Source organism: Podarcis erhardii, assembly GCF_964252035.2.
Source record: "Podarcis erhardii genome assembly, chromosome: 7".
NCBI lineage: Eukaryota > Metazoa > Chordata > Lepidosauria > Squamata > Lacertidae > Podarcis > Podarcis erhardii.
Genome location: NC_138511.1, coordinates 37,340,991 through 37,362,695, shown reverse-complemented (window position 1 = coordinate 37,362,695; position 21,705 = coordinate 37,340,991). Strand labels below are relative to the sequence as shown.

General features: G+C 44.1%; 1 protein-coding gene across 2 annotated transcripts; it reads right to left on the bottom strand.

Moving 5' to 3' along the window:
• Positions 1–925: 925 nt before the first annotated feature.
• SALL1 (spalt like transcription factor 1) lies at positions 926–21,141 on the bottom strand. Of its 2 annotated transcripts, none has more exons than XM_081870158.1 (3): positions 20,969–21,141; positions 6,185–9,606; positions 926–2,362 (listed from the first exon to the last, which is right to left on the bottom strand). In XM_081870158.1, the coding sequence occupies exons 1-3, from the start codon at positions 21,042–21,044 to the stop codon at positions 1,922–1,924; spliced, it is 3,939 nt and encodes a 1,312-aa protein (XP_081726284.1). In that variant the 5' UTR covers positions 21,045–21,141; the 3' UTR covers positions 926–1,921. The 2 variants fall into 2 exon arrangements, with proteins under 2 accessions (XP_081726284.1, XP_081726285.1); XM_081870159.1 differs by lacking the exon at positions 20,969–21,141 and adding an exon at positions 20,069–20,087.
• Positions 21,142–21,705: the final 564 nt, after the last annotated feature.

Genomic DNA, 21,705 nt, shown 5'->3' with positions numbered 1-21,705 from the left:
GAAATTCTGACTAGCCACAAGTAGTCATTTACAAGCCTACTCAAGAGCAGTGTTTTTCTCATTGGGGACTGGGAACTGCTAGGGAGCCTTCGCTTCCTTTCAGATGGAACTCAGCTTTGTGGTCCCACCTGCATGGCTTTTGGGTGGGCCGATGTCAGCCATCGCAGCTTCCGATATATGGGTCAAATAGGTGGGAGCTGGAGAGGGTGGTTGCAGCTTACCAAGTTGAAGGGGAGGAAAGGGAAAAAGGGAGAGGCGGCAAGAAAGGCGATGGAGGGAAGATCCACACAAGTGGAAGGGAAGGAAGAGAATTAACTGGAAGGAGAGAAAGACAAGGGAAGGATGGATTGAAGGAGAAGAAAATAGAGAAGCCAGTCCCAGAATGGGATTAGAGATAAATAGAAAAAGGTGGGTTCTAGCCAACCAAATTCACTAGACTGACAGAAATTAACAGACTTAAGTGAGTCTGTCTCAGCTTACATCTTACTACAGCTCCCATCATCCTTCCTGAACATTGACCATGAAGGGGTTTTTTTTTGGGGGGGGTAGTATACTTGCACGTACACCTCTGTGTGTAATGTCATATACCACATCCCCTTATTTTCTTAAAAGGAACATACAACACAAAGGGCCACATCCAGAGCCGTTCTGGAAGAAAAGCCCCTCACTTTTAAACACAAACACAGAGAAAATTACCAACGTCATCTGATGAAAAAAAAATGTATTTGATTACTCGCGTAAAATTACAGTATCTCTGCTGTTAGTTAAGTATTAAATGTTAGAAGTAACTGGACCTATTTCCTTTCAGTTATCCAAGAAAGTGCATGTAACAGTTCAAAGGATTCTTCCCACTCACCCCCCAGACCTAATACAAAATAAAACAAACACTATTCTTGTTCTCTCGGTCAAGAAGTTGGGTTTGAGCTCACGGGGAACATATGTACATTTTAATGAACTCGAGATTTCTCATTGTATATACAGGAGCATCTGAATTTGTCCATGGAAGGTTGATCAAGATGCTTTTTATAGCAGCACAACGTCCAGCACTTTCCACCCCATTCTCTCTCTCTCCCTCTATATGAATATACCTACAAGGCAAAACGTTTCAAACGACCAAAAACATTTTTGGACCTCTTCTAATCATCTGCTTGCTTGTTTACTGTACAGAAACTTATTAACATCTAAGACAACTTCAGTAAAAAAACAAAACAAAACAAAAACCTCAAGTACAGTATGAAGGACAATTCAAAAAGGAGGGAGAAAGTTAAGTCTTAACGCACACACCCTCCCCACCAAAAAAAAAGCTGTTTTAATTTTAGAATAAAAATTTCAAAACCAAAAAACAAATCGAGCCTGTTGTGGAGGATGCATATAGTTGAATTTTATATTGTCCATTTTCAAATCCTGTGCGCAAATCTGTTTGGAGAATTAAACAACGTATTTGCCGATAAATCTCTTTTTCCCATCGGGATCGAAGTATACACATATACAGACTTTTTGTTACGAGGGGGAGGGGTGATGGCTGGGTGGGAGAAATGGATTATGGAGGCAATGTGTCGCCCCCACAAAAAGTTCATGTTAAACTGGATATAGAAAATAAGTTAAATGCCAGAACGAGACCACCTAGCTGAACAGACTTGCATTGCCATAAATGTTACAGCACTCTAGTCAATTAGTATTTAGTTCAAAATACAGAAGACCAAAGTTAATGCTTGCATGTGTTTGCAAAGCAAAAAAAAAAAAAGTTATATCACTAATAAATAAGCTGTTTTTAGAACTCTAGATGTCGAACAGGGTACAAAAGAATGTCTTTTTTTTAATGTCACTTTGTCAATTCGCCCCCCCCCCCAACTTCCAAAGAAAACAAAAACCTGCACAACCTTAGGTTGCAATATCTGCCGGAATGTTCGTAACACGTGTCCTAATTGGTTACAATCTCTTTGCCGTCTTCCACAAAGCGCGTGAAGCGGAAATTAGTCCCATTCTCGCTGCCTGCCATTTTCTCCAGACCAGCTAGAGGCGCGTTAGGTTCCGAGTTCTGGAGCTTCTCCAGACTGCCTGTCAAGCCGCTAATCGGGGAGCTGCTCCCATTGCCCAGGCTCCCAGGAATTGGAGGGATGCCACCGTTCTGAATGACCGAGATCTCATTCGTCTTCATCGCCAAGCCGTTGGAGAGAGCCGCGGCGTACTGATTCCAGAAGCTGGATGGGTCTCCATTTCCAGACCTCATGGCCAACTCTTTTGGAAAGATGTCTGGGAACTTTACAGGGTTGCTTCCGAGAAAAGTCATGGGGCCATCCACAGAAAGCCGTCTGCCTCGCCGGGCAGGTGTGCTGTTCCACATGTGCGTCCCCATGTGAACCTGAAAGAGAGACTGGTTAGCAGCGGCAGGCGTTATTTTCACAGCGGTCAAAAATACCTGAAAACACTGCATCGCCATTGTTGGCTCTTGCTGTCTACAGAAGGGGTGGGGAATAGCTTTTGAGCCCATGGGTCACATTCCCTTCTAGGCAACTGTCCAGGGGCCACAAGCCAGAGACCAAAGTGGGTGGAGATATATAGAAATATATGCACAGTTTTGCAAAGTGGGCAAGTTTCTACACACACACCTCTCTCTCTTGGTCCTCAATCCAGGCAAGTGCGAGGCATCATCAGAGAGCAAGGATACATTCTAGCCAAGCAAAAAACAACCCCTAAAGGTGGTATCAAGCCATGCTGGTGAGGGTTATGGCTTGAGAGGGAGGGATATGACTGAAGGAGGGTGTCCTGTGGCACGGCATATTTGGGCCTTGGGTCTGAGATTCCCCACCCCTGATCTATAGCAGATAGATGGTCAGCTGGCGGGCTGCGGGCAGTCTATGGCACCTCAGTTTTCCCTAAGCCTAGTTTGAGGATGTATAACACAGGCACCTTGCTGAAGTTATGTAGGATTGGCTCTGGTTGGTGTCTGGACCATGTAGGAACTCTACCAGACTTCCCTCAAGTTCTGTGACTGAATAAAGGAGGGAAGGGGAAAGAGGCAGCAAGCAAACACCAAGAGGAAGGTTCAAACAGCCCGCCTACGCTTTGCACTTGCCAAGGAAGGGGGTTGGGGAAACAACATTGAAAGTTGTGCAAAAATAGAGCCAGTTCACACCTTTAATGAGACATCATTCTTTGGGATTTCAGAGGCAAGAGAACCGTTGAAGTACCTGTTTGCTGGGCATGCTATGCCTGGGTTCTGATGCCAGAACAGAGCACCACCCAGCTCTACTGTGGAGCTTAACCACTTTGCAGGGAAGCCCTTTATGCTGCAATATACACTTTCATTCCTCAGATCATTGCCTGGATAGCAATGTGTGCGTGTACCCCCCTTCCTAGAATACAGACATTGACCATTCCCATTCTAGAAGGCCATGCGAAAGGCTAAAAGGTTAAAATTCCTCTTTTTAATCAGTAACCAACGACAGCTCATCTGGTTCAACTAACAGCCTAAGTTTCTCCTGCCTACAAGATGGACTTTACAACCCCTCGCTTTTATTAAATGTGTTTTGTTTAGCGTGGCCATGCACAGTTCGATCTATTTTCGCCACCCACTGCCATCACAATGCCAACTACTTTATTAGACACCCCTTTCCCTTATAAATGTCCAGTTAAACTGGTTGAAAGAATCCTCCACTAATTCCTCATTGGAGAGCTTAACATGTGCAGGCCGGATGCCCTGAAAGTAGTTATTCATCTTGTATCGCCTCTGCAAAAAATCTCTAGAGGAAAAGACCATCTGCAAGGGGTGGAGGGGAGATGTGCATTTTAAAGTGCTTCACCAGTGTAATATACAGTCCTTTTTTCGGGGGGGGGGGACGCACAGGTACGCATACCCCTAAACATTTTGTGAATTTAAGTTTGGCCTCACTGAGGGGCAGTATTTCAATATGAGTAGGAAAATGGGAGTACCCCTAAACATTTTTTTAAAGAAAAAAAACACTGGTTATATAAATGAAGCACATTTGCTTTTTCAACACATGCCAGTAAGAAACATCAGCTAGATTTGCAATCAAAACTAGGATCTTGCTCATATTTAGGACTTCATGGTGCTCTGCTTTAACATTACGAAAAGAGTAATTTAACTGTAACAAGAGGATTATTTTGCTGTATATATACAAAGTACACTTTCTGAGTGTCTTTAATTGGGGAGTCTATAAAATTCTGTATTCATCAAAAAGTGGGGGGGGGGGAGTTTGAAAACACAAAACAGTGATTAGATTAACACAGATGTATGCAAATATGCTTCTAGCTGTTATGCATGGAAATAATTGGCCAGGAACTGAGAATACATTCCTGGGTGAAGCCTGAGGTGGATGCACAGGAAGCCATCATCTTGCTAAAGCTAAGGTGATTAGTGCCTGGATAGGTGATGACTTAGAAGCCACATGCACACTCCAGTGTTAGAAACTAGTCAGGCACCAGGTGTGTTTTGCGGGTGCAATTGCGACCACATGGAGATCTCTGGATACCAGGTTGGTGACGGGGGAAAGCAAAATGTCACTAAGAGAAGGATTTGAAAGATTTTCCTTGAAGCTTGTATTTGTTTTATTCTGCATTGTTTTATCTGATGTTTTAATGTGTTGTAAACCACACTGAGATTTGTTCTATGGAATATAAATAGGTAACCAAATGAAATGAAATAATAATGATTTTAAAAAATCAATGGGGGGGGGGGGGAACGACACCTAGACAATTCATTGTGGTGATTGTAACCTAGGTTTAAGGCGCCATTTGGTGATTAGATTATATATCTTAGTTTCTAACACTGGTACACTCCCATGGGTAATGTAGGAGAATAAGTTGGGTTATGAGAAAAGAAATAAACATTTTTGGCAAATGAGAAAAAAGATTAAGAAATTCACTGCACAGAATACTGTTGTGTGCTACTTTGAGTGGCCTTCATCTGGAAAGGCAACCTATAAATATTTTAAAATAAATAAATAGCACAGTGGAGGCTGGTCCACTAGGCCAATCTGGGACACTGCCTGTCACCTTCCTACTCTTTAATCTCGGTGTTGCCCTTACAAAACTCAACAGGGAGGAAGACAGGGACAAAACTAGAATTATTTGGCTCTGCCAATCATTGGCTCTGGCACCATCTCCTGTTGGACTCCCTGCCATCTGCCCCACCAGGCATCTGACACCATTGATACCATATCCAAAAACAGTACAGATGAAGGATATTGAGGTCTGGGAGCCTTATCTTCTGACTGATGGAAGCAATACCCAGATTACCTTTCTAACCTGGAGTTTCAGCAGAAGCAGCAGCTTTCCCCCTCCCTTTCCCATTTCCCAAAAATCATACTTGAAAGTCCTGGGGAAAGCAAACCAATCCTTCTCTTTATAAGTAGATGGGGTAACGCATGGTATAGTCATACACACATATTGACACCCCACACAGCTTTTGCCTTAGCATCAGTCCCCAAAACAGAGCTTCCTGCTCCTTTATATTTGCCATCAGGTATCAGTAATCTGAGGGCAATGCCCCTCCATTGCATACAGCAAGCACCATTGCTGGGTATGCGCATCACAGAACCATAAAAGGATTGAAGAGGTCCATCTAAGAACATGTGCTACAAAACACAATTTGGCCCAGGTTTCCATACATGTGAAAATGAGTGTATTCCATTCACAATTTACATGGGAGTATCAGTGTACAGGAAGGGTTTAGGCTTGCCATGTAAAAAATGTGGAACTCTCCTGAAGACCGCAGACAAAAGACAGGATACACAGCATGAAATGCAAATGCCCAATTTACACACAATGCTAGACCATAATTTATTAAACCATGGTGTAGTGTCATGTGTGAACCAGCATGTTCTGCCAACAAACCTGAATCTGAAGCCATGACTCATGGGTGGCTTACAAACTTTGGTTTCTTTTAACTGTTGCTTGGCCTTACTGCGCTAACCCAGCACCCTTCCCTTAACCATGGTTTGTTTGACCACCCCACCCAAGACACTCAACCAAACTACAAAGGAATAAGTCAGAAGTTGGAAAACAGAAACAAGAGGTGGCTTGTTTTGATCATCTGTGGGAAAACTTGTGTTTTGTTGAATAAACCATGGTTATGCACAAACCAGGCCCAAATATGTCAAGTGCAAGTTGATGTCAAAAGCAAGACAGAATATTATGACTATAGAGTTGGGGAGGGAAGTACCTTAAGGTTGCCTTTTGTTGTGAAAGCTCTTCCACATATAGTGCAGGCAAAAGGCTTCTCTCCGGTGTGAGTCCTTTCATGGATCTGCAAAGCGCTGGAGGACGAGAAGGTTTTCCCACATGTGTTGCAGTAGTGCTGCTTCGGCGTTCTTCTGGGGAGAGCCGGAAGCAAGACTGGCGATGTAGCTGAAGGTGGCAGAGGCCCCGAAGGAACCAGGGCAGGCGACATCTCTTTGCTGTCCTGAGGAGCGCTGTGTACAAAACCGTTAACCTCCGTCTTTATCAGAGACGAGAGCGAGTTAGCAGGCATCACTGACGAAGAGTTCTGATTGGGGCCAAGGGTTGAATTGGGTTCAAACAGCTGTGATGGTAGATCTCGCATTTGATGTGTCAACATATGCTGCTTCAAATTACCCTTTGTGGAAAAGCCACGATTGCAAACTGTGCAAATAAATGGTCTCTCTTTGGTATGACTTCTGTAATGAATGTCCAAGGCACTCTGACATGCAAACGTTTTGCCACAAATGTCGCAGGCCGTGTTCTTCAGCTTGCCTCTGTCTCGGAAAGGAAACAGCATGCTCAAGGACTCTTCCTTAATCATTTTCTCGGGGTTGCCAGACGTCAAATCCAAAGCACCACCGTTTGCAAGGGCTGGAGGCCAACCATTGGCAAAATCGTTCGGTAACATTTTTGGTGGTTTCTCTTCGATGCACGGCGACTTGTGGTACTCAGCCGTGCTGTTGGAAGGGGACAAGGCCTGCATGGAAGAGGTAGACTCTGAAATAGCAGGACTCCCAGCACTTTGGCTTTCCATATCGCCACCAATGGATGACGAATCATTCGTCATGATGTCCCCTTCCACCGACCCATTCTCAACAGATTTTAAGCTTGCTTGAAGCTGCTCAGCAAGCCCCGCATTTATCATCTTCATCTGATTTTCTAAAGCAGCAATACTTGACATTTCCAGTGGCAATGGGGAAGATGATAAACTATCTTGAGATGCATCAATGGATTTCGGGGTATCTGGTACGCAGCTGTCAGGACAGTCTTCCATGTTTTCATCAGAAAAGTTATCCAGATCATCAAAGTTCTTCTCATCAAAAGAACCCGTGTCAGATTCCATCGACTCGGGATAGTTTTCTGTCACAGGTGTGTTGGGTATCTGTCCGCCCATGTGCATACGGATGTGCTGCTGTAGCACAACGGCATTGGTGAACTTTTTCTGGCAGATCGGGCAGGAGTGTTGCACTCTCAGAGGGGGCATGGCACGGTGAACGCTGTAATGGGTCTTGAGATTTCCTTTTGTCGTAAAGGCGCGGCCACAGATTTTGCACTTAAAGGGCCTTTCACCAGTATGTGTGCGATAGTGCATTTTCAAAGCACTCTGGCAACTAAGAACTCGGTGGCAAATGACACACTCATTGGGATCGGTTGCCTTTTTGTCAATATTTTCCACTAGCTGCTGCAGTTTGGAGGTCTCAGAGGTCGGCGTTGCGTCCAGCAGCCCCCCAAATGGAAACTTGGCCTTAAATTGCTCCGACATGAGAGGCATCAGTGGATTGGTGAAAGTGACCACATTGATGGAACCTGAATCTGCTGCCGGCGAGGTTACAGAACTGTTAAGACTAGCAGAGGCGCTGGGCATCTGGGTGCCTTCCTCTGGCTTGTCACTGGAGGAGTGCAAGGGGCCCGCTTCCCCTTCAACTAAATGCCCGTTGGAGTTTTTCCCAGCAGGATCAATGGAGCCAGAGTCGCTTTTCACAGAACATGGGGGACTAGATGAAGGGTGAGTGATGGGAATAGGCTGAGGCTCCTCTGTTTTGATAAAAGGGGTCAAGCTCGGAATTGTGGGAGGAAGCGGTAGGCCAACTGACGTCGTCAAAGTGGATAACACTGGCTTGCTGTCCAGCCAGCTTGTTACAGGCTTCTCGGGCGGTATCGACATTCCATACGGGATACCTGTGCTTGTGGGAATGTTGTCCAAATGCTCTGGCACAGGGTACGGGTTCATTTGAATGTGAGGGTATTTTTCTTTATGGCGCTGAAAGTGGACTTTTAAGTTCCCCTTGGTGGAAAACCGGTTTCCACAGATGTTGCATTTGAACGGCCTCTCCCCGGTGTGAGAACGCAAATGGATCTGCAAGGCACTGTCGCTCCCAAACACTTTCGCACAGAACCTGCATTTATGCTTGAAGAATGCTTCGTCTGAAGCACTTTTCGCCTCGAAGGTGGCCAGGCTGGGGGGCTTGCTTTTCCTTTGCTGGGCCAGGGCAGCCAAGGAGCTCAAATCCTCTGCAGGCGTTCCAAGACCGGACAAAGGATTGGGGAACACAGAGTTGCTAGGGGTGGGTTGAGGTAGAAGAGGGTTCGATACAGGGCTTAATAAACTGCTTATTGCAAAAGCTGGTGAGGACGCCGCCGTCACTGGCGGGCTGCCAAGCTGCGGGCCACCAGCATTTGTAGCCCCTTTGTCAGAGGATGGTGCCGTAATTGCCACTGCAGATAGGTTAATATTTGGAGATGAGCCGCTACTGGATGGAATTGCCGGGTTGCCAGGATTGCTCTGAGGTAGCTGTATAGGGGGCAGTTGCTTCACACCACTGATGCTGGCAGACTGGCTAGCTAGGCTTTGTGCCAACCCAGCCGCCGCAGCCAGCTGCTGGGATAAATGGGAACTTAACGTGGACAAGGGGTTGGCAGATGTTCGTAACGTGCTCTGAGAGGGGCTGGGAGACGTTGGCAGGTCCACGTTCTGCGAAGCCAGCAATAATATTTGGTGACGAATTTGTTCAATCAGCTGCAACTGATGGATCTGTTGCTGCTGCAATGCCAACAGTTGCTCCATGAGGGAAGGGATGACCAGCTTGCCAGCCGAGGCGCCATTGCACCGCGCTTCCTGCGAGAACTGGGCGACCGCCACTTTCGTGCTCTGAAGGTTTTCAATGATGACGTTGCTGTTGATGACCGAGAAGTTGCCTAGCGTTGTCAGGTCCCCTATTTGAGGTAGAGAGGTTGTGATAGCTGAGGTACCCATGGTGGAGCAGTTACCACTCACAACGCTATCGCTGGCGCTCTGGGAACTGCCGCTAGTGCCATTACTAACGCCGGAAGCCTCCACGTCCATGGATTCTTCTTTGTCAAGTTTGTTGTTATGCTCAGGATGGCTGCTGCGGTCTACTTGATCCATGTTATTAACTGTGTCATTCCTCTGCTCGTCAGGATTATCAGTAGGGGAGCTGGGAGGGCAGGCTTCAGAAGGAGAAACAGGATTTTCATTCACAATTAAAACTAATTGATTTTTACTACAGTTCTTCTTGTGTTGCAGGAGATCCGATAGTTCAAAGAACTCAGCACAGCATCTGCCACAGACGTGGGCATCCTTCGCCTTGGTGGTTCGATTTGTTTGACCCTTCTGCGTGTCTCCTAAAACATCAAGGCAAAGGGAGGGGGGTAAGAAAAAGAGCAAGATTAGCAACTGAGCAGAAACACAAATCTGGTCTGTAGGATAGGCAATGTTAAGATTTGCTAGAGCGCACCTATCTCAAAAAGGTTTCCTGCTTAGTCTTCAACCCCCCCTTCACTTTCCTACACTCTTTGCTTGTGCCCCCAACTTCTGCCTGATATTTCTGGTACCTGTCCATGATAAACAAGTTACTTTCCCTATTTCGTGAGTGACTTAAAAAAGAAGTCAATGTGCAGCCACATGGTCTTAAAGCAGGGGTAGCCAATGTGGCACCTTCCAAATATTTTGAGCTACAACTCCCATCAGTCCCAGTTGCCTTGGTCAATAGTCAGAGATAATAGGAGTTGCAGTCCATCTAGAGAGCAGCTTGTAGACTGCATTTGGCCTAAACTCTCAGGCCCCTTCTAGATGATCCATAGAAATTAAATTTCTGGATGAGATGGAGCAAAAGATGCAATTTGACTTCTGCACACACGGAGGCGGCCAAAACGAAGAGCGTCGTTTAGTGCACCAGGCACCATTTCGCATGTTGTGGCTGATTATGTTTGTATTCAGCACAACATATTGTTGATTCATTCCATTTTTCCTCCATTTTTTAGCCTTGTTTTTAATGTTATCAGGTCAGGCTATTGTAGAGTAAAGGAATATTGCACACAGCATGCAAATAACAGCATTAACTGGGTCTGCAAAGGAAGGTGGGAGGTTCAGGCAGTCAGTACTGGTGCCAGAATTGGGGTGTTGGAAGCTACTGAAAGAGCATGCAAATTTCCATCTAGGGATTGTGTGTCCTGCTTCCCTAGCCTGTAAATATCACTTCCTAGCAACAGTGCATGGCTTCAAGCACCAGAGAAGAAACCTGTAGGCCTTGCATTGCATCTTTCTTTCTCCCTCCAAGACGTTTTGGTGAGATCTGCCACTTTCTCCCACTACCAAGACAGACCAAGACTGGCCATACATGTGAAAAAAATCAATATTGTGACTTCACAGAGGTTGCCCATGACTGATTTTTAAGACTGTACAAGGGGTGCTTTTTATGGCTACCTGTGTCTCAGATGATCATTTCCTCCAGATAATCCATCAAAAGATAAAATAGTATGAACCAAAGACATTGGGGCATAATGAAATTCCATAGCAAGGTATTGATTTCCAATGTTTCATACTGCTTATTGCCTAGTTGTCCACCGAGTGGCAAATCAAGCATTTGAAGGACTCATTAGACTCTCAAGCTCCCCGTCAACCTTGTTCATCCTCAACCGATTCAAAGATATCAGTGACAGTCACCCCGTCACTAAACTAATTTGTAGTCGTTCAAGGTCCCAATCAGTTGCTGTCAAGAAAGAATGGGGGGGGGAGAGAAGGGGGGAGCACATATCGCCCAAGCTTCAGGTTGACATGAACGAGAAACAAACAAACAAGCTAGCTTTCCCATTCCTGCATAACTCAGAGCTAACTCTGATCCTCCTACAAAGCATTGGTTTTCCCTTCCAAAGTTCACCCACAGCATCTAAAGCCTTTGTCACACATAAAATGGAAAAAAATGAGAAATCCCTTGTCAAAGAATAATATTCATATTTTCACAATCAAGCATTTGTTGCCTAATCCTACTTATGATGCTTACTTGAAGACCGCAGAGTCCTTCCCACTCTGCTATATAGCTCCACAAGCCCCTAAGTCGCCCTCAACATGTTATGCATTTTTTAATTTGCTAGTCAATTGCTTCATCCAGAACTGCAGGTCCCCAGCACAGATTTCCACACTTACTCCAAAGTAAGCCCCACTGAATTCAATGTGGCAACTTCTTCATAAGAACACTTAGGACTTACATCCAACTAAATGTGCTTAGGATCGGGGCGTTAAGTTGCCTTTTATGATGCCAATTCTAACCTCAGTGGTACCAGTGTAAATCTCTGGGTAACCCCATTGTCAGTATACAAGATCCCACAACTGCCTGCAGTCATTGTACTTTACAACCATGGAGATTAGATCAGAGTATGACCTCATATCTATAAAAGCAGCATTAAAAACTTTACATTTCTGGGAAAGGGGGGGGGGGGTAGAGAAACCATCAAAGGGGGGGGGGAGAAGATGAGCTGTTAAGAGAAAATGTTTCTATACAATAAGAAATCAATCTGGGTTGTTAAGGTTGATAACCCTCTGCAATCTCCCTTGTCTGAGTGCATATCAAAACTATTTGCTTTTAACTCTTGTCAATTGTTTAGCAGATAACTCGGAACCTTTCATTAGAAGAACCCCCTTTCATTTCATGTTTGTTATCACTGGTTGCTCCCTTTTCTTATCGCTGAGATCCATTTGTAAATTAATCGTTACAAAAAGAAGAAGAAGAAGCCTCTGACTTCAAACTAGCTGATCTTATTCAAAAGAAAGGATGGTTCCCTATTGTTTTCTCAGCATGAGGACACAGAATTTGGTTGTACAGATTGTGTGTGGTCAATTTAGAAAGCCAGGGAAGGTTGGGTGGAGCTCGTTTAATTCAAGGATTACCTCCCTGCCTGTTTTGCTGCAACACTAAAATCAGATAATAGGTAGTTTCCATGACTTCCAAATTAAATCTCAGAAGAAAACGAACATTAAAAGTTCCTGGGAAAAAGGGGGGGGTGAAGAAGGGTTTGCTTTTACAAGTTAAAACTGATCCAAGTTTACACAGCCATTGGACCCACCGAGAGAGAAAAAGAACTGCACTCGGTTTCCTTAAACAGCAAATACTTTAGAGTTCTGCATTTATACAGAAGAGTAAATGAACTCGCTTCAAGATATACTGTGGAGCAAATATGCCACACAGTCTTTGCATTATTTTCTTTTTTAAAAAAATAATGGATAGCCCTCTACAAAAGTTTTTACTGGGAAAGGATAATTATCAATCCATTTTAAAATAATAATATTTGGTTGCCCTGCCTTTTGTCACATCCTAGCATATTAAGGCTGCAATTTTGGTACTTCGCTTCATGGGCGTAAAATAAGGTAAGGCGAAATATTAAATGCAGTCTATTTGCATACACTGCTTTAGTTATTTCCCTGTTTCGTGCAGAATAAAATATATAGATCCATCATGACAAACATTCCATTTAGAGCATTGTATTTTGACAACTAATTTCAAATGAGGCATCCATTTTAGATGCTTATTTTAAAACCAGGGAATCCAATTCTGAATATAGCCGACCGAAAATGTTATTCCTTTCTCTCTTCCACATTTCCATATGTAATGGTGATGTTTCCATCTACTTTTACAGCCAATTATGAAGGAACAAAAGCTATTCTGTTTGTTCACACATTTTCAACAAAATGCATTAAAACTATTATGTCAGCATGTTCTATTAAGCTCCACATTCAGTCGAAAATACTTTTCAACCAGATCACATTTATCAAAACATAAAGCCCACTTTAAAACATGGTTTTGCTTGGTCAGCTGTGCTTAGACAAATAATGACAGATTCAAAACTAAATAACTTGCGGGGGGGGGGGGGAGAGAGAAGAGAGAAATCAGAAAACCAACTGATGAATTGTACACATGACAGTGGATTTGCTTCAAATATTTAGCACGCCTGTACTGAAAATTAAAACCTGTTCCAATTCCCTTTCTTCACCCTTGCAGTAGATTATTATAATCCTGGTTTACAAAGGCCCTGTTATTTTACCTGCCTGATACTTCGCTGCACACAAAATGCAACACATGTCCTCCATGTCAAGTTGCAGCGCTCGCTATTCTTTCGCTACCTTAAGTTGCAATGCTCAGCACAACACGTTCCAGTTACAGGATTTAAAGTACCCATCGCTTTTTTAAAAAATAAAGTAATATTATACTGCACTCATAAGGGCCAGTTAAGAAGAAACAAAACTAAGAGATTTTCTCACAAAACCTGTACCAAAGGACGTATGCTAAGGAAACTTTATTTCCCCAGCGTTAATACCTAGTGATTATTTTTTCCTCAACAAATTTGATATGTGCATGCTAAATATTCTAAAACTGACACTGGCATTGTCTCCTCTTACCACTGTTTGGCACACGCAGGGGAAAATGCTCACATGCTAATCAGGAATAACCTAAATTCACAATTGCTTCTCAGGTTCATTAAAAACAACACGCTTAGAAATTTCAGAAACCGAAATACATTACAGCTTAAAGCAGCTTCCACTACTTTAAAGTCATATTTTCTTCAAAAAAACAAAACCCTGAAATGAAACAAAAATTAAGGCAGTGTTTCCTTAATGGCTTTTTAATCAGAGTAATTGGCAACATGATGAACCAAAGCAACTGTGCCTATCACCTGACAGAAAGATTTAATCTTTTATAGATCTTGTTAAAAAGAAGCATGATAATATATCTGCAGGCAGCACTTTTGAAATGGAAAATTCAAAGAGATGTATTTATAAGAAAATGAAGTTTCAATAGCAGACGCCTATTTTTTAAAACAGAAAAGGAAAAATGCCACCCAGATAACTTTGCTTTCCAAGGCCTACATCCACCAATCAAGAGCAGGATCAATAGGTTCCTACAGAAACTGCAAGAATTCTGCTGCTAACCTTAACTATTCATGCCAACTTGATTGCTTTCTCCAAAGGGAGAAATTTTGAACTGCTTTGAGGCAAAAACTTCAGAAGAAAAATTCAAACATTCAGTCATCTTCCACAAATCTTGGAGCAGAGGCAACCCTTTTCGCTCTAAGTGTCTATCTGCAAAGCAATGAGATTGAACAAGGCCTTTCCACTTTATGAATAAATATTCTTTGGAATGCATTTCTGAACATTCACAGAACAACTTCGCATTGATATTTCCATTACAAGAATAAAGTTGATAGATAAGTTAGCATATACATATGCAAATCAAGGCCAAACGTAGTCTCTTCCTTCTCATAACTAATTTAAAAATGAACTTGGGGGGGGGGAATCACAGCTGTATTAATATTCATAGTAGAGGCATTATAGGGGCTATATATTAAGAATATATACCCTCTTTTCCCAACAGTTTCCATCCTTCCCTACAACAACTAGCAAACAACTATTGCTACCATCCCTTGAAACCCCTCAGAAAAGGATTCTTCCACCCGAGATCAAATACACAGACGCACCTTTCAATTAAACCAATTGTTAATTGATTTCCACTGTTTAAGAGCATTTCTATTTTTAAAAGCCGGGAAATGGACCTACCTACGTAGCTACTTAAAATAAAAGAACTCTTTCCTATGGCTGAATCAAAATGAACACTAGGTGGGGTTCCTGCTGCAACAGTTTCTCCCAAAAAGTTGAGAGCAGTTTCATTGTTCCAGTGAGAAACCAAAGAGAAGGGGAAAGAGAGGTGGGGGGGGGGAGAGAAGCAATATCTAAACTTTGGCTATGCAAACATTGGCAAAGGAACAAGAAACCAAATCCCTGTTGTTTGGAGTGGGGGGGGGAGGCAAAGGCACTGTGGCAACTGGCTGTCAATCCCCTCTTTGGGGGTCTGGCGTCCAAGGGGGTGACAAGGGAATAAGAGTTAGCAAAAGCAGCGGGGCTGATAAGGTGAAGCTAAAATAAACTAGCAGCTTCCTGCTAAGCGCCTGGTAAGACTCTATTTGGGGGTCACCGGCAAGATATTGAACTGCATATTGTGATCTGAACTTTGTCACCTTTGACTGGAAGGAGGCTGGCAAAGGTTAAAACATCCAAACACTTCGAGGTTTCCCCCTTGCACGGATTGGCCAAACATCCCCAACTAATAGCCCTCTGAGCAAAGACACTGCTGGGAGACAAGTCTACTTTTTGGCTCCCCCCCCCCCCGAAAAAGGACCATATATATATATATATATCTGAGATATCACTATCCACTTTTGGAAAAGGTAGAAGAGGCGTTGATTGGGGCCCTCTCTCAGGTTGCCTTTACCAGCAGTTATCTGGAAGTTTCTTCCCACAATCGCCCTCCACCAGCTTATTATCAATTTATTGCATCTCTCCCCTCCCTTCTCCAGCTGATACCATTGGCCACAGTGATCAACAAAAAGGGTGTTTCTACACCTAAGAAGTCCACCCTTCTGGAGAGGATCTTTATCAGGAGTCAAACGGGGAGAAAAGGAAAGGGAAATCTATTGAAACAGCTACTTTGGGAAGCGATTGCACAAAAGTTAAATGAGGTTTCTGAGGACGCAAAACATGCAGCTCGGAAAGGGGCAAAGGACGATATTTCGCGAACACAACCCCAGACTCTCAAAATTGTTTCACACTGATTGTATTACTGCAACTTTAACACATCTGTACAAAAGCAATTGCCATTCATTTAAAACAAGATTTACTTCTGAATCAAAGTATTGAGGGCCGTTCATGAATTATTCTTAGCATTTCTGCCTGTGTTGAACTCGTCTCAAATATTCTATTTTGTTAAAATGTAAGACATACGCAATTGTCCAAAAATAGTTCGGTCTTTTGAAAAGAAATGCCTTATCCTGTAATAAAGGAGGGGGGGAGAGAGAGACCATTGTTCAGCAAGCCTGATTTCAAATGGTGTTAATTGAAAATGTAATTAATTATAACTTGGATAATTATGTCAAATGTGTAGATAGTCAGGGTAGGTTAATAGTTCACTATGAATCCCAGAGTTTGTGTTTCCCATGCCCAAAGGGAATTGTTAGCACCTTGTATCCTCTGGATTATCCTTCTGTCCCAGTCTCTGCAATAGACTGAATAACTCTGCTCCAGAAATACTGCTTCTGTGTTAAGATTAGGCCATTACCCTCTTTAAAAAAAAAAGCTTAAAGGGAGGGGTAGTATACAGCCAACTCTAAATGTAACAAGTATTTTAGAAACCTTAGACAGCAGTGCAATCCCACACATGTCTCCTCAAAAACAAGCCAAACTGAATTTGAAAAAGGCTTAGTCTCAGGTAAATGAGGATAAGATTAGAACCCTAAATTTGAAGAAGCAACTCTTCAGCTGTATATTTTCCCCAACAGCAGCCAATGACTTGTTGAATACAATTTATGTCTGGAACTCCAGATGTTTGCTCTACCGTTTCCACTGTTAGGGAATTTTTTTTCGCCTAACAGCACCAAAACCGTTCCTAATATTTTCAGCAGCACAAATGAAAAGAATGAGAAAAGGCCAGCAGAAGTTTTAATAGCAAAGCGTCAGAAAAGGTACCTGTATAAAATTCTCAGGAAAAGATGGATAAAAACTAGGCCACAGAAGGGCAAGTGTTTCTTTAAATAAATAAAAGAAGACAGCTGCAGGTCGAAAAATTTCTGAGATCTAAATTCTAAAACAGATTACTAGAGGGGGGTGGAGAAATAACCAGAAAATGAAACCAGCTCTAAATGGGCAATTCTATGACATTTTATTTGTAAGATATATAATTTGTTTTCACAGCAATTATGTCTAGATTAACAGTGATAGAAAACACCATGCTTTCCTGAGCTTTTAATTACCCTGCCTAATCTCAGCTTGATAAGAGCGTATGTGTGTCTGTGAATGCATATATATATATATATATATATATACACACACACATATATGAAAGGCTGTGTACAATTTTAGGGCATCAAAATATAGGTCATATAGTGAAGGAAACTGTCCGTATTGAAGGCTTTAGCAGCACCATTGTATACCAATATTATTACAACACTCAATCCTGTTAACACTATTACAAAATATAGCCTCCAGGCAACTTAGTCAAACTTATTGTCCAAGCATGTAAAGGGAGCCATAACCTAAATCTATTACCAGTAAGGAAGGGGAGGGAGGAGAAGAAGAAAGACTAAGATAGCTGTTAGAAATGCTAACTCTTACAAATGCTTTCCCGAAGAACAATGAACTAGCAAAAAAAGGGGGGGGGGTTGAGAAAAACTGGCTTGCATTATATAGTTAATTCAAGTGAGCTAGTGAATAAAAAGAGCTGGACCAGTATTGTCTTCGTATCATTGTGCTTTGATGAAATCTAGTTATTTTAAGCACATCAAGTTAGCAACAGGCATGAAAACTCCCCAAGATGAATTTCCTCCCTAACTCTGCAGCAGGGTGGTTTTGGAAGAGGCGTACAAAGAAAACGAACCCAGAGACTAAAATATAGAGGGTGGAGAAATGTAACTAGCTAGGTCTTAACAAATCGAAGATGCCTTGACCTATCAAAGAGTAGTAGAAATTTTTATTTTTGTGGGGGGAAACAGTCCCCTCTCTTGCACCCAACAAGGTAAAGATAATAAACTTGCTTATTCCTATCCCTGATCCAGCTTGAAGACCACAGAGTTCTTCTTTTGGAGCTCTTGTCGAGAAATAAAGATAAAAAGAAAAAGGAGCAATCTAAAGTGTATTCTTGAATTTTCAACCTGGAGTTGGTGGCAGAAAAATGAAGTTGCAAAATATATGTGCCCAACCGATTTCTGAGAAGAGAGTTTAGATAATAAACTGAAGGGACATCAACTCATCCAAAGTCAAAAGAAAAAGGTCAAGAAGTTTTCTTACAAGAATTCCAACGCATGTCAAGAATTTGAGAAAGGATAGGACATGAATTTTTGTTGTTGTTTTTAAGATGCCAAAAAGTTGCCTTATAATAAAACCACCAAGGGACACTTTCTTTCCAGGGAAATAGAAACTTGCTTGCAGTTCCTTTGGCACAATTTGTTGCCGAACTTTTCTAAGGTCTCTTCGGTACAAAAGGGAGGGAGGGGGAGAATGAGGGATGAGGATATGGTAGCTGATGGAAACGGGGAGAAATACTAAAAAAGAAAGGGAAAAAAGTGGGGTGGTGGCATAAAGCTGGCATGAAAAGGACAAATGAAAGAACTTCCATGCCTTCCGCACTGGCTGCCCTGATCTGGGTGATGCTGAAAGGTTCGGGGGCTAGAGGGGGCTTGTCTGTTGACTGCTACTTTTAATGACTAAGCTGGGGGTTTAAATGGGACTGTGGGAGAGGCACAGCTTCTATTGGTGACTCACTCCACACAGACTCTTGCAGATCACCCCCCTGGCCAAATCCCTTAAGACAGACAGAAATGTGCTCTGGAAACGTGCAGGGTGTTTGTATATGTGTGTGAAGGCAAGAGGGGGAGGTCAGGAAGAGTTGTTAAAAAGGAGGATTAGGACTGTTTCCTTGCAAAAATAAAAAAATAAAAAATCAAATTGAAGAGCTCCCGCACTATATATATATATATTCTTTCTATACAATCTGTATTATTGGAAACACAACATGGTCACCATCCTTCTTTGAAGATTTTTAGAGTCAGCTTTTATCAGGCTGCCCACTGTCCTTGAAGTGCCACCCTAACTGCACGTTTGAAAGAGCTGGGCAAAGCAGGCCATCCTCCTCCACCACCAATTTCTCTCTTTTTACAGCCTCTCTCAACCCCCCTCCCCACGGAAAAAAGTGTAAAGCAACCACGCATTTTGCATACTTTACATGCGGACATTGAATCCACTGACAAACTCACGCGCATTATCTGTTGTGTATAGAAATTGAAGGAGATGAAAAAGATTTTTCCAAAACACACAGGCACGAAATAAGAGTTACCACAATCCAATTCGCACTTCTACAAGTGCCGTGAACTCAAGAAAGGTTTACTCCCGAGTAAGCCTCCTTGGGAAAAGTACTCCGTCCACAAACCTCCTCCACTCTCTTGCCATCCTCCCCTAACGATCCTGGCCACCTTCCATTGCTTCTTCGGCGGAGGAGCAACGGAGGGTCGCGCAGGGACGCTCTCCGTTCTTAGGTTTGCCACAGTGCCTTCTCGTCCCCCCACTTTCCTCTGCTAAAAACAAACGGAGAACTTTACATCTCCTGCTGACGATCCGAGCATAGCGCACCCCCAAACGCCGCCGCCACCCCCCAAAAAAACAACAACCCCACAAAACAACTTTGGAGCAAGAGACACGTTGCTGTGCCCTCCTCCTCTGCCCGTAGGAGAAACTGACAAGCCTGGCATCGAAAAGAAAACTTTCCCTTGGATTCGGGGCTTTTCCACAACAAGCCCCCACTTTCTGCTGATGATCCATGCACGCAGCGACAGGCCTCTTCGTTCGCCGCCCCCTTCCCCAAATTCAGCAAGTCACACGGTTTTCACAGGCACAGGTAAAAACAGGGGGCCTCTCTCTACCCCCCCCCCGCATTATCAATACCAAAGACACTAAAAGGCAGGCCGCCACATACCGAGATACGCGCGCGCACACACACAAACACCACTTTAAATGGAAATTTCCCACGATCGCCAAAGTCTCCCGTGCGCGCCAAAGAACCTTTGGCATACACCCCCCCCCCAAAGGCAATCATAGCCGAAAAGGACAAACTCGAACACAGATCCGCCGCGACGATAAGAAAATTCAACGCGAGAGTGGAGCCCGGCGGAGCAGAAGCCGAGCCGGCCAGCTGGGCACGCCGAGGAGGAGAGGGGGATGAAGGAAACGAAAGAGGAAGGAGTGCCAGGAAAAGGAGATCTCGCTCTCACTCACCCATCGGGGCCAGCCGGGAGCGAAGGAGGCGCTGCCAACCCCCCCACCTACCCCGCTGTTGGAAAACGTGGGATTAAAAAAACACACAACCTTTTAACTTCCTCTACAATTCACGTTGGAGAGAGGAGGGGGGAAAGTTGCAATATTCCAGGGCAGCCCTCTCAGGCAAGGCTGGGAAGGGAAGCCGAAAAAAGACCATAAAAAATAGGGTGGGGAGAGAGAGATCTTTGGATAAACTATGTTTTATTTTAAGATTCAGGCCCCCAGAGATGCACCCCCTGAAAGAGAAGGGGGCGTCAAGGTCCTGCGCATCTTTCCCCAAAGGGGAGGTGGGGAAAGAGAAATCCCCAACTCCGCTTCCGATCAACGTGCGAGTGGCAGCGTGCGTGTTCAGGGAAGGGGGGCGGTGCGGCTAATTGAGAGAGATCCGGTCTCCGCTTGCCAGATCGAAAACGATCCAGCGAGGGAAAGATCCACAGAGGGCAGCGACGGGGCTTGAGGAGGGGGGCGGGAAGAGAGGAGGAAGGAAACCACCCAGGACTCGAACCGTCCGCAAGAAGTCACAACTCCAGCTGATCAACTTCACGCTCTTGCTTCCAAAGTCTCTCTCTGACTCTCTCTCTCTGTCTCTCTCTCTCTCTCTCATCCCTCCACCGTCTCTAACCCCGAAGGTAAGTTTGTTCCGATTGTTTGTGGGGGGATCCATAATCGCTTTAACAAGAAAGAGATAGACATATATTAGCGTTCTATGGGTCGGAAGTGAGGGAAATCGCGCGCAGGACAGAGCGAGCGAGAGCGATTTCTTCCTTTTTTTTCTTTAGAAAAAGGTCCCCCCCTCCCTTAAAAAAAGCCACCCCAACAGGACGCAACTGCTCACCCCCCTTAAAAAAAAAAGCTCACCATTGCGCTGAGATCTCGAGGCCAGCTCGGGGTCGGTTTGGAAGTGCTGCGGCTTCGCCTGTTTCCTCCGCGACATGCTGGCGCAAACATCAGCTGGGGCAGAATAAAAAATTACTAAAAAAAAATCTTCTCAAAATTACGGAAATCGAGCCTGGCCCCCCTCCTTCTCCTCCTCCTCCTCCTCCTCCTCCTCCTGGCGCTTCCCCTCCCTCTCCCGCCGCCTCCTCCCGCTTGCCCGATCCTCCGCGCACCGCGCATGTGTCTTACTATAATTGTGATTATCAATAATGCATTGCGATTAATCATACAGGGGGCTCTTTGAAAGGCGATTGGCACAGGGCCAGCTCTATTCAAACGAGCTCGCCTTAATCAATTAGCCGCTGATTTGCTGGAGACCCTTGTCTCTCCGCAGCTCCCGCCCAATGAGCCGGCCCATGTGGCAAGGGTTCCACCCGCTCCCCCCCCCCCCCGCTCGCACGCTCTCCACCTTCCCCAGCCTAACCAGAAAAGCTGTTTGGATACAGTTTTTAACCCTCTTAGCAACCAGCTGGGACTGAGCACGCCGCTCCTGTTACTATAGGAATGCGCTCCAACCCCCAACAACTTTTCTCTCTCTCTGGCTGGGGATGCTTCCTCCCGTTTCCAGGAGTTTTGCTTCCCTGCCCCCACCTTCCTCTCTTTTTTTTCTCAAGGGGGGGGGAATGTTATCCTATTTTAGCCAACTTTTAAGTGTTCAA